Consider the following 12,953-nt stretch of genomic DNA (forward strand, 5'->3'; position numbering starts at 1 on the left):
TCATGCCCCACTGTGGTGGAGGCCCCTGTAGGTGCCAGGGATCCATTCTTTGGGGAGGGGGCCCCATCAACCAATCAGGGGGCCCCTGAATCGGTCCAGGGCCCATGCCATGAGGTCCCTGGGGGCCAATGTGCCAGTGGGGGTCTGGATGTTGCTGCATGTCTTGTGGTCCCATCATGCTTGGAGGGGGCCCCTGGTGGGATCGGGGTCCAGAGGGAGGCTCCATCTGTCCAGCAAACATATGACCCTGTAGCCCATCATTTTCCTCGAGGTGGCATCACGCCCCACTGAGGTGGGGCCCCTGTAGGTGGCAGGGATCCATTCCTTAAGGAGGGGGCCCAACCAGGAGGCCCCTGCAATGGTCCAAGGTCCATGCTGTGAGGTCCCTGGGGGCCCATGTGCTGGGGGCCTGGAATTTGTTGCTTGTCTTGTGGTCCCATCATTCTAGGAGGGGGCCCCTGGTGTGATCAGGGTCCAGAGGGAGGCCCCATCTGTCCAGCAAAGATTGGACCCTGGGGGCCCATCATATTACTTTGAGGCGGGATCATGCCCCACTGTGGTGGAGGCCCCTGTAGGTGCCAGGGATCCATTCTTTGGGGAGGGGGCCCCATCAACCAATCAGGGGGCCCCTGAATCGGTCCAGGGCCCATGCCATGAGGTCCCTGGGGGCCAATGTGCCAGTGGGGGTCTGGATGTTGCTGCATGTCTTGTGGTCCCATCATGCTTGGAGGGGGCCCCTGGTGGGATCGGGGTCCAGAGGGAGGCTCCATCTGTCCAGCAAACATATGACCCTGTGGCCCATCATTTTCCTCGAGGTGGCATCACGCCCCACTGAGGTGGGGCCCCTGTAGGTGGCAGGGATCCATTCCTTAAGGAGGGGGCCCAACCAGGAGGCCCCTGCAATGGTCCAAGGTCCATGCTGTGAGGTCCCTGGGGGCCCATGTGCTGGGGGCCTGGAATTTGTTGCTTGTCTTGTGGTCCCATCATTCTAGGAGGGGGCCCCTGGTGTGATCAGGGTCCAGAGGGAGGCCCCATCTGTCCAGCAAACATTGGACCCTGGGGGCCCATCATATTACTTTGAGGCGGGATCATGCCCCACTGTGGTGGAGGCCCCTGTAGGTGCCAGGGATCCATTCTTTGGGGAGGGGGCCCCATCAACCAATCAGGGGGCCCCTGAATCGGTCCAGGGCCCATGCCATGAGGTCCCTGGGGGCCAATGTGCCAGTGGGGGTCTGGATGTTGCTGCATGTCTTGTGGTCCCATCATTCTAGGAGGGGGCCCCTGGTGTGATCAGGGTCCAGAGGGAGGCCCCATCTGTCCAGCAAAGATTGGACCCTGGGGGCCCATCATATTACTTTGAGGCGGCATCATGCCCCACTGTGGTGGAGGCCCCTGTAGGTGCCAGGGATCCATTCTTTGGGGAGGGGGCCCCATCAACCAATCGGGGGGCCCCTGAATCGGTCCAGGGCCCATGCCATAAGGTCCTTGGGGGCCCATGTGCCAGTGGGGGTCTGGCAGTTGCTGCATGTCTGGTGGTCCCATCATGCTTGGAGGGGGCCCCTGGTGGGATCGGAGTCCAGAGGGAGGCCCCCTCTGTCCACGAGGCTTGACAGGAGGTAAGGGGGGGCCTTGTGGGGGGACCATGTTCACATTGGTCCTCATCCGCTTCCTCTTCTCCAGCTCCATCTTTATCTGCTGCTCAAGAACAAAGACACAAGCACGTTACCATGAGGATGCCAGGGCCCCCCATCCAGGGAGTCGCTTGTTCTGGTCTTCTTACTGGACCCCACTGGGTCTCACTCAGAGTCCAACACAGCTGCCAGAGACGATCGCAGCCATTCTAGTAAATTTGTGTCCAGTCATATTTAGAGACAAGCAGGAAGTCAGACACGCAAGCATCTGGCTGATTTTCAAAATAAAACATGGGACAGACTCTTGATAGTACCAGAAACAGTAAAGACCTGCTGACGCCGTCAAAAGAGTCACGTGACGAGCATGTGATGTGAATGTCGAGTGTCTGGTGCTCACCTTCAGCTGCGTGGGGCTGGTGTACAGCAGAGCCACCATCTCCAGCTGCAGCTCCAACCAAGTCTTCCTCTTCTGTAAATGTCCAGTAGGGGGCCTCCTGGGCACTTTGTTCTGGGTCCAGGCCTGTAGAGAGCAGCACACCCGTTAGCTTGTATTCCAGCGGTGACGGCCTGAGGGGCTGACGAGCCCACGCTCACCTCCTGGAACTCAGCTGGGATGGGTTTGGTGTACGGCTTGGTCTTGGGTGGGACGTCCTCCTTAGTGACATCCGCCATGATCTGGTCCAAGCCCCAGCCCAGCCCAGGGATGGACTCCTCCCCCTTACCTGGAGACGACAGTCAGAGTTACACCCAGTCACTCCTATCACACACAAACACACACACACACACACACACACACACACACACACACACACACACACACACACACACACACACACACACACACACACACAAACACACTTACTGCTCCGCTCCTGCTCCATGCTGGCCTTAAGTGGCTCGGGGATGAGACTGGGGAACATCACACTGCTGGGCCACACTTCATCTGAAACACACAAACAAACAAACACACACGCACGCACGCACACACACACACACACACACACACACACACACACACACACACACACACACACACCGTTTTCTACTTGGATCTATCAAACACCAGGAATCCTCGACAGTCACTGGGTTGTGAGGCTCACCGTTCACTGTGTGGTCCTCCGGGGGCTCAGGCAGTTTCAGGTTGTTCCTCATCTTATCCCCAGGGTGGTTCCTGGTCCAGAATTTACTGAAACACAGGAGACGGCGTGAAGACGGAAACAAGGACGTCATCACGCGACGTGTGTTGTGTGGAAGTTTGCCGCTACCTGGTGCGGTCGTTGGAGCCGGAGCAGAGGATGTGTCCCAGAGGGTGCCAGGCCAGACTCCAGATCATCTCTTTGTGAGCTGCCTCCACCTGGCCCACGTCCTTCTCCACCCTGTTAAACACACACACCTCAGTGTCCACAGTGACATCAGCACGCCACCGTCAAGCTGGTCATCATCAGTTCTCGTCATTGTTTTGGGGTTGTTGTAACCTAAACTGTGGGCTGCTGTGACGAGTGTCCCCAGAAACCATGACACAACTTGAAGTTTTTATAGGTAAAAAGGCTGGAATGAAGACAGTCGTGTGCTCCATACGTCCCCAACGTCTGAGGAACGTTCTCATGACCGCACGTTCTCTCAAACATCTGTTTACGCATAAAAGAACCTGGAGAAGAACTGCATGTCAACATCAACCATCGAACTCCAACTGATGACCAGCTGGGTGGCTTGACACATGAATGTATTAGGGTTAGGGTTCAGTGGTTTGTTGACCTCAAGCGCCGACTTCTGCCCTGACTGACGGTACTGACTGATGACTCGTTAACAGTCCGTGACAGGAGGCTGATCTACGTACCCGACGTCCCAGAAGAACAGAGAACCATCAGAACCTCCGCTGGCAAACAGACCTTCATGGATGGGATGCCAGGCGACCGCTGAGGAAGGAAACAGGAAGTAATCAGATCCAACATCACAGCCTCTCCCTTCCAAGATAAGAACATTCATGTGACAACAAACGGCCGCTTCCTTAAATCTCAAAGCTAATAATTGTGGGCGGAGCCACAAACACCACCATGTTGAGCGGTGTCAAACCTGTGATGTCATAAACCTCCCACGTTCCAGGTGGGACAGGTGCTCTTTGGGTCCTACCTGTGTTTTCTACCTGTGGACAGGAAGTGCTGCTGATGCTCACCTGTGACCTCATTCTTGTGTCCTCTGAACACCTGCAGCTCCTGCTTCATATTCCTGATGTCAAACACTTTACACAGGTGGTCGTGTGACGCCGTCAGCAGCAAAGTACCGCTCAGGTTCCACTTCACCTCCATCACCGACTTCTTGTGGGCGTATCTGAAGAGAGGCGTGAGAGTCAGGAGCAGGTCAACAGGAGACTATTCTACTCAAAAGGTCAAAGGTCAGATGTCCGTGTTACACATCTGGACGCCGCTAAATGAAACCGAGCTGAATCATAATTATGAAAGGTTTCTCAAAGTGAGGTTCCAGGAACACACAGGGGTCCTCAGCAACACCACGGACAGTTTCACTGAAACGTTATAAATCAAAGTGATCCCACCGTTAAACACTGACGTCACTTTAATGATTACAAACATTTGTTAAATAGATTTTTTTCTCTAATTTTCAGATTATTTTCATCATAATTCTTCATCATCATTCATGATATTTTTCATCATTTTTATTGATAAAAATAAAATAAATCAAGTGTCAAAGTTCAGACATTTTCTACCACGGAAGAAAGACACCTACACACTCACTGTCACTGCTACACAAGTAACACAAGGGGGGGGGGCTCTGTGTGTGTGTGTGTGTGTGTGTGTGTGTGTGTGTGTGTGTGTGTGTGTGTGTGTGTGTGTGTGTGTGTGTGTGTGTGTACTCACAGTGATCGCAGATTCTCTCCAGTTCTTGGGTCCCAGAATTTTACCGGCTGCTGGCAGTCTTTGCTGCTGGACACAACCAGACCTTTGGTTGGATGCCAGTCAACACACCTCACATCAGCACCGTGACCTAAACACACACACACACACACACACACACACACACACACACACACACACACACACACACACACACACACTCAGCCTTTAGTGCTGTCGTGTTTGTCTTCTGGATATTTGACTTATCTGGATGATGTAACAGGAAGTGTCATCACTCGAGGAATCGCCCATTGGCCGTGACGGGGCGGTGCCTCGTACCTCTGAGGATCTGTTCCTCGTGGCAGCTCAGGAAGTCCCAGATGCGAACGGTGCCGTCGTCTGAGCAGGTGGCGAATTTATTGTCATTGTGAGAAAAACTGGAGGAGAAAGAGAAGACAGGAAGTCAGTGTTACTGGGCTAGAACCTGATCCTGAACATCCCCAGTCCCCCATGAAGGTCAGAAACTGCTATGATGAATGTGATTGGTCGCCGTGACTCCGGGTAACCATCTGATGATAAACTGAAGACGTTTGATCTTTGACTGTTTGGCGTCCGTCTGTAAACATCAACATGACATCATCCCAGAACTGAGACAACAACTCATCAGCCACAATAACAACAGCAGCCACGTCCATCTCTCATGACTCAACCACAACAACAACTCCATGTGGCAGCAGTGCCCCCAGCAGTGGCAGCCCGGTACTGCAGCACTGACAGCAGGCAGCAGAGACTGGGGTGGTCTCAGAAAACTTCAGACTGGCTACAAACCTGGCGGCTCTAATCGCCTCGGGGTGAGCTTGGAACGTCATGCAGTTGTTCAAGTTGGGCTGCCAGTACTTCACAACGCCTTGGTGGTCCCCCGTCACCATCCACTTGTCGACGTGAGACCACGTCATGGCTCGGACCGCGCTGTTGTGACCCTGCAGACACGGGCAGACCACCAGGAAACATGTTGGGTTTGGTTTTCACAATTAGAACAGTTAACGTGACACTGTCAGCTTCGTTTCAGTCGTTACGTTCACACTGAATCTGCAGAAACACCCTGAAACGCTTGACGTGACAAAGGTTCAGAGGAAGTGAGGTCAGAGCTGATGTTTACCTGTTCGATGGCCTCAAAGTTGAAGGTGAGTCCATTCCACAGCGTGATCTCTCCGCTGGACGTGCCAGTGACCAGACGCCGGCCTTCAGGGGTCCACTAGAGTGACAGACAGAACCACTTCATCTTCACACTCAGCCTGTGCCTGCAGCCACCGTGGTTGCTCACTAGAGGGCGCTAACGTCAGTTATGGCTCTCTACAACCCACGGAGGGACTGAAACGTGGCACTGCCTCCATGAGGAGCAGCGACCCTCCATTACCATTTGAGTTTCTCTGCCATAAGTGAATGTGAAACTTGCTGAATATCAACTTGTCGCTTTATTCCAACGATTTAGAGGAAACAATCAATCAATCAATGTTTAGATGAACCAAGGTCTCCAGATTGGGAGAGCTCCAACACTCTGCCTCAGACAGTTTGGATGGAATGCAGCTGACAGTAGAAACAGGAAGTGATGCACAGCCACTCACCCTGACAGCAAACACTGGACACTTGACCTTGTTGCTGACGGTTTGGACGCACTTGGTAGTGACAGCATTCACGGGCTTGTTCAGCATCCCGAGAGGAGGAACCAGCTGCAGGACACACAACAGGCCAGGATTTGATTAAACACAGCACACACACACACACACACACGGGAAAAATTTGTTTCCTGCAGGAGAAAATGGTGACACGAACAAAACTGGATTCATCTCCATCTCTGAGAACCTGTCACAGACGTTGACAAGTTCATGACAAACACTCACATCGCCGTAACTTCCTGCGTCAGGCTGGATAGCTGGACAGTCGCGATGGTCTCGCTGCCACACACGATTCTGCGGAGAAAACAAACGGGTCGGAACTGTGGCGGAACGTCAGAGCAGAGTTCAGGACATCGGGACGTACGGGAAGATCCAGTAAAAGACCTGTGCTGCTACGATGTCACTAACAGCTTGTTAGCTTCAATAAAGTTTGAGTGAGCTTCAATAAAGTTTGTGTGAGCTTCAATAAAGTTTGAGTGAGCTTCAATAAAGTTGTAGTTAGCTTCAATAAAGTTTGAGTTAGCTTCAATAAAGTTTGAGTGAGCTTCATTAAAGTTTGAGTGAGCTGCAATAAAGTTTGAGTGAGCTTCAATAAAGTTGTAGTTAGCTTCAATAGAGTTGTAGTTAGCTTCAATCAAGTTGTAGTTAGCTTAATTAAAGTTGTAGTTGGCTTCAATAAAGTTGTAGTTAGCTTCAATAAAGTTGTAGTGAGCTTCAATAAAGTTGTAGTTAGCTTCAATAAAGTTGTAGTGAGCTTCAATAAAGTTGTAGTTAGCTTCATTAAAGTTGTAGTTGGCTTCAATAAAGTTGTAGTTACCTCCAGGTACCTGACCACAGAGGGGTTGTAGTCGATGGTTCTGCGGTTCACAGCCTTCCTCATGCGCTTCCCATCGAAGGACAGCTGGCGTATGGCCTTCTGCAGAGCAACGCCTGGTCTCCTGAACACACGATGCGAGGCTTCAGGCCTGAAGAGCTTGGAGCCGTTGTATGTTGTCATGGTTACCAGCTGCTTCTACAGGACAAGAGACATGCTGCTTAGTGTTCCAGTGCTGTGAGACCTCGGCTGTTGTTGCTGAGGTTCTCGCCATCCTTGATCCACCAGTCAGATACTTGATCAGACCTGCGCCAGGACACCTGCACCTGTTCAGCTCATGGAGAGAACATGGAGACCAGGCGGAGGTTTGGGTTCTCACACACTCCACAACCAGTCGCACCAGTGCCATCTGAATGGCTTTTCAATGAAAATGAGATGAGTGATGTATGACATTAATATTCCCATCAGTATCAGACATTTTTTCCACAGCTGTGCAGCTCTGTTACAAAGTCACATGAACCAAATGTAGTCCTGTGTAACAAACACCTCTGGTCAACATCTGGACTGAGCAGTCGTCAACTTCCATCACCAAACACACCAGGACTTTTTCACGACCACACACTCTCTGAGACGTCTGCTGACTCGTAACAATAAACTGGGAAAGACCAGGCGTCGGTGTAACCTCCATGAAAGAACGTCTCCTGGAGGTTGTTCTCAGGTGATGCTGACTGAACCACACCTGTACTCCAGTACTCAGGTATTTCTCAGGTGTATTTCCATGACTTTTCCAAAACATCCTGGCATTATCTTCAAAACTCTCCCAGGCCTGGAAATGGCTGTTTTTAAAACTCCATGGCTGTAGCAGGTTTTTCATGACCGCATGAACCCTGACAAACACATCAAGTCTTTCTGGCTGCTGCTTCAGACCTGCAACTGTTGGGTCCTTGAATTTTAGGGGTTTGGACCTGTTGGTCCTGGAGGAAATCCTTGTGGCCTCCAGCAAACTGGCGTTTCTCATGAATGACAGCAAACGTTGGTCATGTAGACAACAAATGAGTTGACAACCGTTTCAGCTTTTATTCCAAATGATCCACTAAGACAGGAATCAAGCAGCTTCAGCGAGGCATGCTAATGCTAGCAGTGGCCGCTAGTGGGGAGTAAAAGCTCAATGAAAACTGCTACATCCCTCCATCCTGAACGGTGTCCGTCAGGTACTTGACTACTGGGTGCTGGAAGGTTTGTGGGACTTACCGAATGGCTGCTGCAAGTCCCTCAGCTCAACAGGTGTGGTGTTTTAGAGAAATTTCAAGTCTGCAATAAAACTGAAACTCCACCAGGAAACTCCAGTTTGTTGTGTTTCTAAGAAGAAACCAACGTACCGAACGAGTGAATCACGTGACCTTTTTACTCTCCATCAGAGTTCCGCGGCTCTTTGAGATCCGTGGTTTCTTAGCAACAACGCTCATTCAAACAGTAACTTCCTGCTATTCCGGAAAAAATACTTAACACCAGCAAAACAATTAGCTCGTTGAAAATGACGTAATGATTACGTATTGACATCATAAACCACGGGTGTGCAGTGGTCAGCACTGTCGCCTCACAGCCAGAAGGTTGCGAGTTCGAGCCCCGGCTGCAGCACAGGGTCTTTCTGTGTGAGTCTCCCTGTTCTACGTGAGTTCTCTCCGATTCTCCGGCTTCCTCCCACGACGGAGGGGACGACGTTAATCCAGACTTGTAAATTGCCCGTAGGCGTGGCTGGATTGATGCATGGATGAGGAAAGACACCCTGGTGTAATAATGCACTCGGGGGTGTCCATTATGTTGGATGATGAACTCAGACAGGACAAAAGATGTGCAGTTTTAGTTTGTTTCTTTTATTTTGTAAAATTTCAAAACAAAACACAACTCACAACCACTGGTCTTCATTTATCTTTCGTTTTATTTGCACAGGGAATTAAAGAAATCAATTAAAATTAAACAATTCCCATGAATAAAACTAAAAAAACAACAAAGCTTGAAAGAACATTAAGAGAAGTGTCAGCAGAGAGGCGCCACTGCTTCAACACCAAAGTGTTGGTGATTGAGTTCAGTGGTTTCTGCCTCTCTGCCAAAAGGGTCCAGGTCTGCGTGCTGGAAGGAACTGCTGACGGTCTTCCTTGCTGAGCCAGGAGAAAAACAGACGCACGGATCTCAGCGCTTCAGCTTTGCCTTCTCGCTGGTCCGCATCCTTCCTGGCTTCCCACCTGAGGAAGACCCTGTGGTTGATGACGTCCTCGACAAACAGGACGTCAAAAATGGTGAGCAGGAGCACTGAGGGACAGAAGAAGAGGATGTCACCATGGAAAATCAAGTTTCATCATGAATCTGTGGCAAAGAAGTTGATCAATAACGTTTCTTAACCACTTTGAAGAAAGGAAGTAACATCAAGTTTTCATGCTGAAGAGCCTCCCAGGAGCTCACTGACAACTGGAGAGTAAAGTCCTGTTTTGTAGCAGTAACTGAGAGCAGCACTCACTGTTGGGATGACGCATCTCCTCCATCAGGTCCTGGAGGGCGTAGACGGCCTGGAGCTGCTTCTCGCCATCGCTCAGGTACTTCCGGAGCAGAGCAACTCTCCCCCTGAGCCGCTCCAAGTCCAGCCAGTAGGGGTCCTCGCCTAAAATGATGAAATCAAGACCTGTGAAAATTGGTGTAAAACTACACTAAAAGTGCAGTCAAGAACCAGACTTCTTGTCCCTTCCTGCTGTCACAGGTCCTACGTACCGACGATGGACGACCTGCACACTGAGGTCACCAAAGTAGTGACAAACTGCTTTGAAGCAGTTTGCTCCTCATCCAGGTTTGCCTGAAAAACAGTGAAGGAGAATCCAAATTCAACAACAGGGATCAGGAGGGTCCAGATCAACGGGTCCTGTCACCCCAGGAAGATAAAGGATCACGCACCTCCAGCCAGTCCCTGATGCGCCGGTCACTGGCGTTCTCCTGAAGCAGCCCGTCCAGCTGCTGCCTCAGCTCTCTGGTGGTCAACTTCTGAAATATGATCAAATACTCATCAGTACCTCCTCATCTTTTAAAACGGGAAACATGCGGTTTCTGTCAGACGTAAAGTAACAAGAGAAGAAACTGCAACACTCAACCCCAGACAGCCTGCTGACCTGTCGACTGACGCGCTTGGTCACGTCCTCATGCTTCAGAGGCCCAGTACCAGCAGCTGACAGGCCGCCACGACCACGGGACTCCTGCTTGACTGGAGGAAAACCATGAGAATACAGAGTTAAAGTTCATTCCTTTATGGTCCTAAATCCTCATTTGATTCCAATAATCATTAAAAAAAGACAAACTTTCTTCCAAAGTTGCTTTAGCTGAGGGTTCATACCTGTGACGTCTGACCTTGGACGTGCGTCCCTGTTGGCCGCCACGCCGGTCACACCACGTGCCAGCTCCTTTTGGACCTCTCTCACGCTCTGGTGGTACTGCGTCTTACTGCAGTCATCACGGTCCCGCCAGTTGGACCGATCAGGACCTCTGGCCTTATTCCAGTGGCCCCACGTAGCTTTGGCCCCTGGACGGTCCTCAGCTGCAGGCTACAAAGAAAATACAAGATTTCAAGTTACGACCGTAAAGTTTGTTCACCGAGATTTCAGCAAAAAAGATTTGGACTTCACCTTTGTGTTCCTGCATGGGGCATCGGTGTGAGGCCTCGGGGGGAGGGGCCCTGCCTGCGTCCTCTCACAGCGAGGTCGGCAGTGCTGGGGAGGCTCATTCGCACGAGGGCCACGGCCTCCAAAGGCTCCTCCTCGTCTCCCGACCTCCTGCGGCGGCTGTACCGGGGCATCAGTGTGAGGCCTTGGGGGGAGGGGCACTGTCTCCGTCCTCTCACAACGAGGTCGGCAGTGCTGGGGAGGCCCATCAGCGCGAGGGCCACGGACTCTAACGGCTCCACCTCCTCGTCTTCCGACCTCCTGTGGAGGCTGGAACCTTGAGTTTTCCTGAAGTTTCTCCAGTGCAGCCTCCTGATGGATTTCGCCAATCCGCTTTGGACCCTGCACCTCCCTTCGAGGAATCCACTGGTTCTGTGTCACAGGGAGGAAGGATCATTGAAACAATGAGAATTCTGCTGCAACATTTGTCGTTTTGCATCACAATTTGTCACTCCTGAATGTCTACCTTTCTTAAGTCAACAACATCTTGGATCAGGAATTGTATCCTGCAAGACGCTCTGTTTTCCCGAATGATGGCGTTCATTCGGATGAAGACTTCATCCATCTGGGCCTGAGACACAGAAAAGAAACAAGATGTCTTGATGGTTTTTCAGCAGTAACAGTCAGTCCTTGAAAAAGTTCAGAGCAGTTCATATTCCACTCCTATCAGTAATTTGTAGGAGAGGTCCTGGTTTCATACCTTGGCGTCCACCACATCCAGATCCCTCCCTGCTGTGGTGAGGAGTTTGCAGAGACTCTCAAGGGAGTCTTCGCCTCCATTGTCCAGCAGCTTCACCAAGCACCTGTGAATAACTGAGTCTTTCAGCAGGTTCTTTTTGTAAAGCTCCCCGATAAACTTGACGTTGCCTAAGGAGCGCCGCTTGGCTTTGCTGCGGTCCTCCTCAAGCTCCATCATCAAGAGCTCTCGCTGCTCCTCCTGAGGACAGACACAAGTGGGCGTTAGGGGTCAAATGATCAGGTAGGACACAGACGGACGTGGCTGGAACAATAACAGGAGGAAATAAAAGGATTCTTACATCATGAACAGCCTCCACCTGTTTCTGTTTGCGGATGAAGGCTTCATCTCCACCCTTCTCAAATTCCGCCTTGCAGCAACGGATCAGCAGCTGACGGAAGGTGACGAACTCCGTCCCTCCGTCTGAGGTGGGCACCTTCAACTGAGAGGAAGACGCCTTGATTACATACCTCAGTTAATATTATCATCTTACTGACACGACAGTAACTGACCAGGTTTAAAAGACGGTGAGTAAACAAAACAACAATGAAAGATTCAGGAAACGGCGCGTCACTTACCTCAGCCAGACGCCGGCACAGGTCAGCGTACATGGAGGAGAAGTGCTGCTCTGAGACGGCCTTCTCAAAGAGCAGTTGAGCAGCTGCCTTCAGGGTCTCCTCCGTGTTGATGGGGAGCTCCAGGACGTACTTGGTCAGGCTCTCAAACCTCTCCGGGGTGAGCTTGTTCAGGATGCTGCGCAGGCTTCCCAGTAGCTCACGGTGCCGGTCCATGTCAGGGTGGGCACCAGAGGCCCTCTTCATGGAGGGCTTCCAGGCATTGGCAGCTGTGTTCAGGTGTACCTCATTGGAGGATTCAAGAGTGACCAGCTTCCTGGGCTCAGTCCGCCGATCCCTTGAAGGCCGATGCACCATGGGGGTCTACAAGGGAGGACAGGAAGTTGGCTTAAACCCACTGAGACAAACCATCTAATGTTGGTTAGCTTAGCACAGGTAAGGTTCAGTCCCCAGAGACACATCTGATTCTAAAATTACATGTTACATTCATGCAGGTAAGGGTCAGTTCGGAGAAGCACACGCGCAGACCGCATTTGTTGTCCACTCACCTGCACATTTTCCCTCATCTGCATGTTCCGGGACCGGGGCTCGGCCTTGTTGGTCCACCGACGGTAATCGCGGCTGGGAAAAGCCATCTGGACCTGGTGAACCAGGGTGGATGCTGCTGTGTTCTGGTGACGTCTGTTCAGTGTAGCACCAAAGGTGGGATGAAGAAGGTGCGTCACCTCATTATACAGTCCTGAGATCAGAGACATGGGAGGAGCCAAGCATCAAAGATCACAGAGATGGGGTGATGTGTCATCATGTGATGTCGCTGTCATCATACCTGTAGAAGGGGCGGGGCTTAGTCTGTGATGTTTGGGGCAGTTCCATGAGGTACAAGATACAAACAGCACCACCTGCTGGATGACTGTGAGAAGTGCAACTACAAACCTGGACCAAATGTAACAGAAACTTTTGTTCAAATCCAA

At 51.3% G+C, this 12,953-nt stretch overlaps 2 protein-coding genes across 2 annotated transcripts; both read right to left on the reverse strand.

Moving 5' to 3' along the window:
* Positions 1–1,290: 1,290 nt before the first annotated feature.
* LOC147256851 (pre-mRNA 3' end processing protein WDR33-like) lies at positions 1,291–8,334 on the reverse strand. Its single transcript, XM_086210006.1, has 16 exons — positions 8,222–8,334; positions 6,974–7,168; positions 6,382–6,450; positions 6,106–6,210; positions 5,640–5,735; positions 5,309–5,460; positions 4,820–4,917; positions 4,505–4,631; positions 3,805–3,959; positions 3,469–3,547; positions 2,897–3,007; positions 2,732–2,817; positions 2,482–2,574; positions 2,226–2,353; positions 2,029–2,151; positions 1,291–1,698 (listed from the first exon to the last, which is right to left on the reverse strand). The coding sequence occupies exons 2-16, from the start codon at positions 7,151–7,153 to the stop codon at positions 1,291–1,293; spliced, it is 2,010 nt and encodes a 669-aa protein (XP_086066132.1). The 5' UTR covers positions 7,154–7,168; positions 8,222–8,334.
* Positions 8,335–8,862: 528 nt separating this feature from the next.
* Positions 8,863–12,695, reverse strand: LOC147256852 (eukaryotic translation initiation factor 4 gamma 3-like). Its single transcript, XM_086210494.1, has 12 exons — positions 12,531–12,695; positions 11,986–12,345; positions 11,709–11,849; positions 11,372–11,608; positions 11,138–11,242; positions 10,636–11,043; positions 10,347–10,554; positions 10,126–10,217; positions 9,914–10,000; positions 9,734–9,815; positions 9,486–9,626; positions 8,863–9,280 (listed from the first exon to the last, which is right to left on the reverse strand). The coding sequence occupies exons 1-12, from the start codon at positions 12,615–12,617 to the stop codon at positions 9,057–9,059; spliced, it is 2,172 nt and encodes a 723-aa protein (XP_086066620.1). The 5' UTR covers positions 12,618–12,695; the 3' UTR covers positions 8,863–9,056.
* Between the last annotated feature and the right edge of the window lie 258 nt (positions 12,696–12,953).

The sequence above is a fragment of the Aulostomus chinensis genome, chromosome 8, assembly GCF_037954235.1.
Source record: "Aulostomus chinensis isolate RoL2024-O1b breed Wild chromosome 8, RoL_Achi_v1.0, whole genome shotgun sequence".
Taxonomy (NCBI): domain Eukaryota; kingdom Metazoa; phylum Chordata; class Actinopteri; order Syngnathiformes; family Aulostomidae; genus Aulostomus; species Aulostomus chinensis.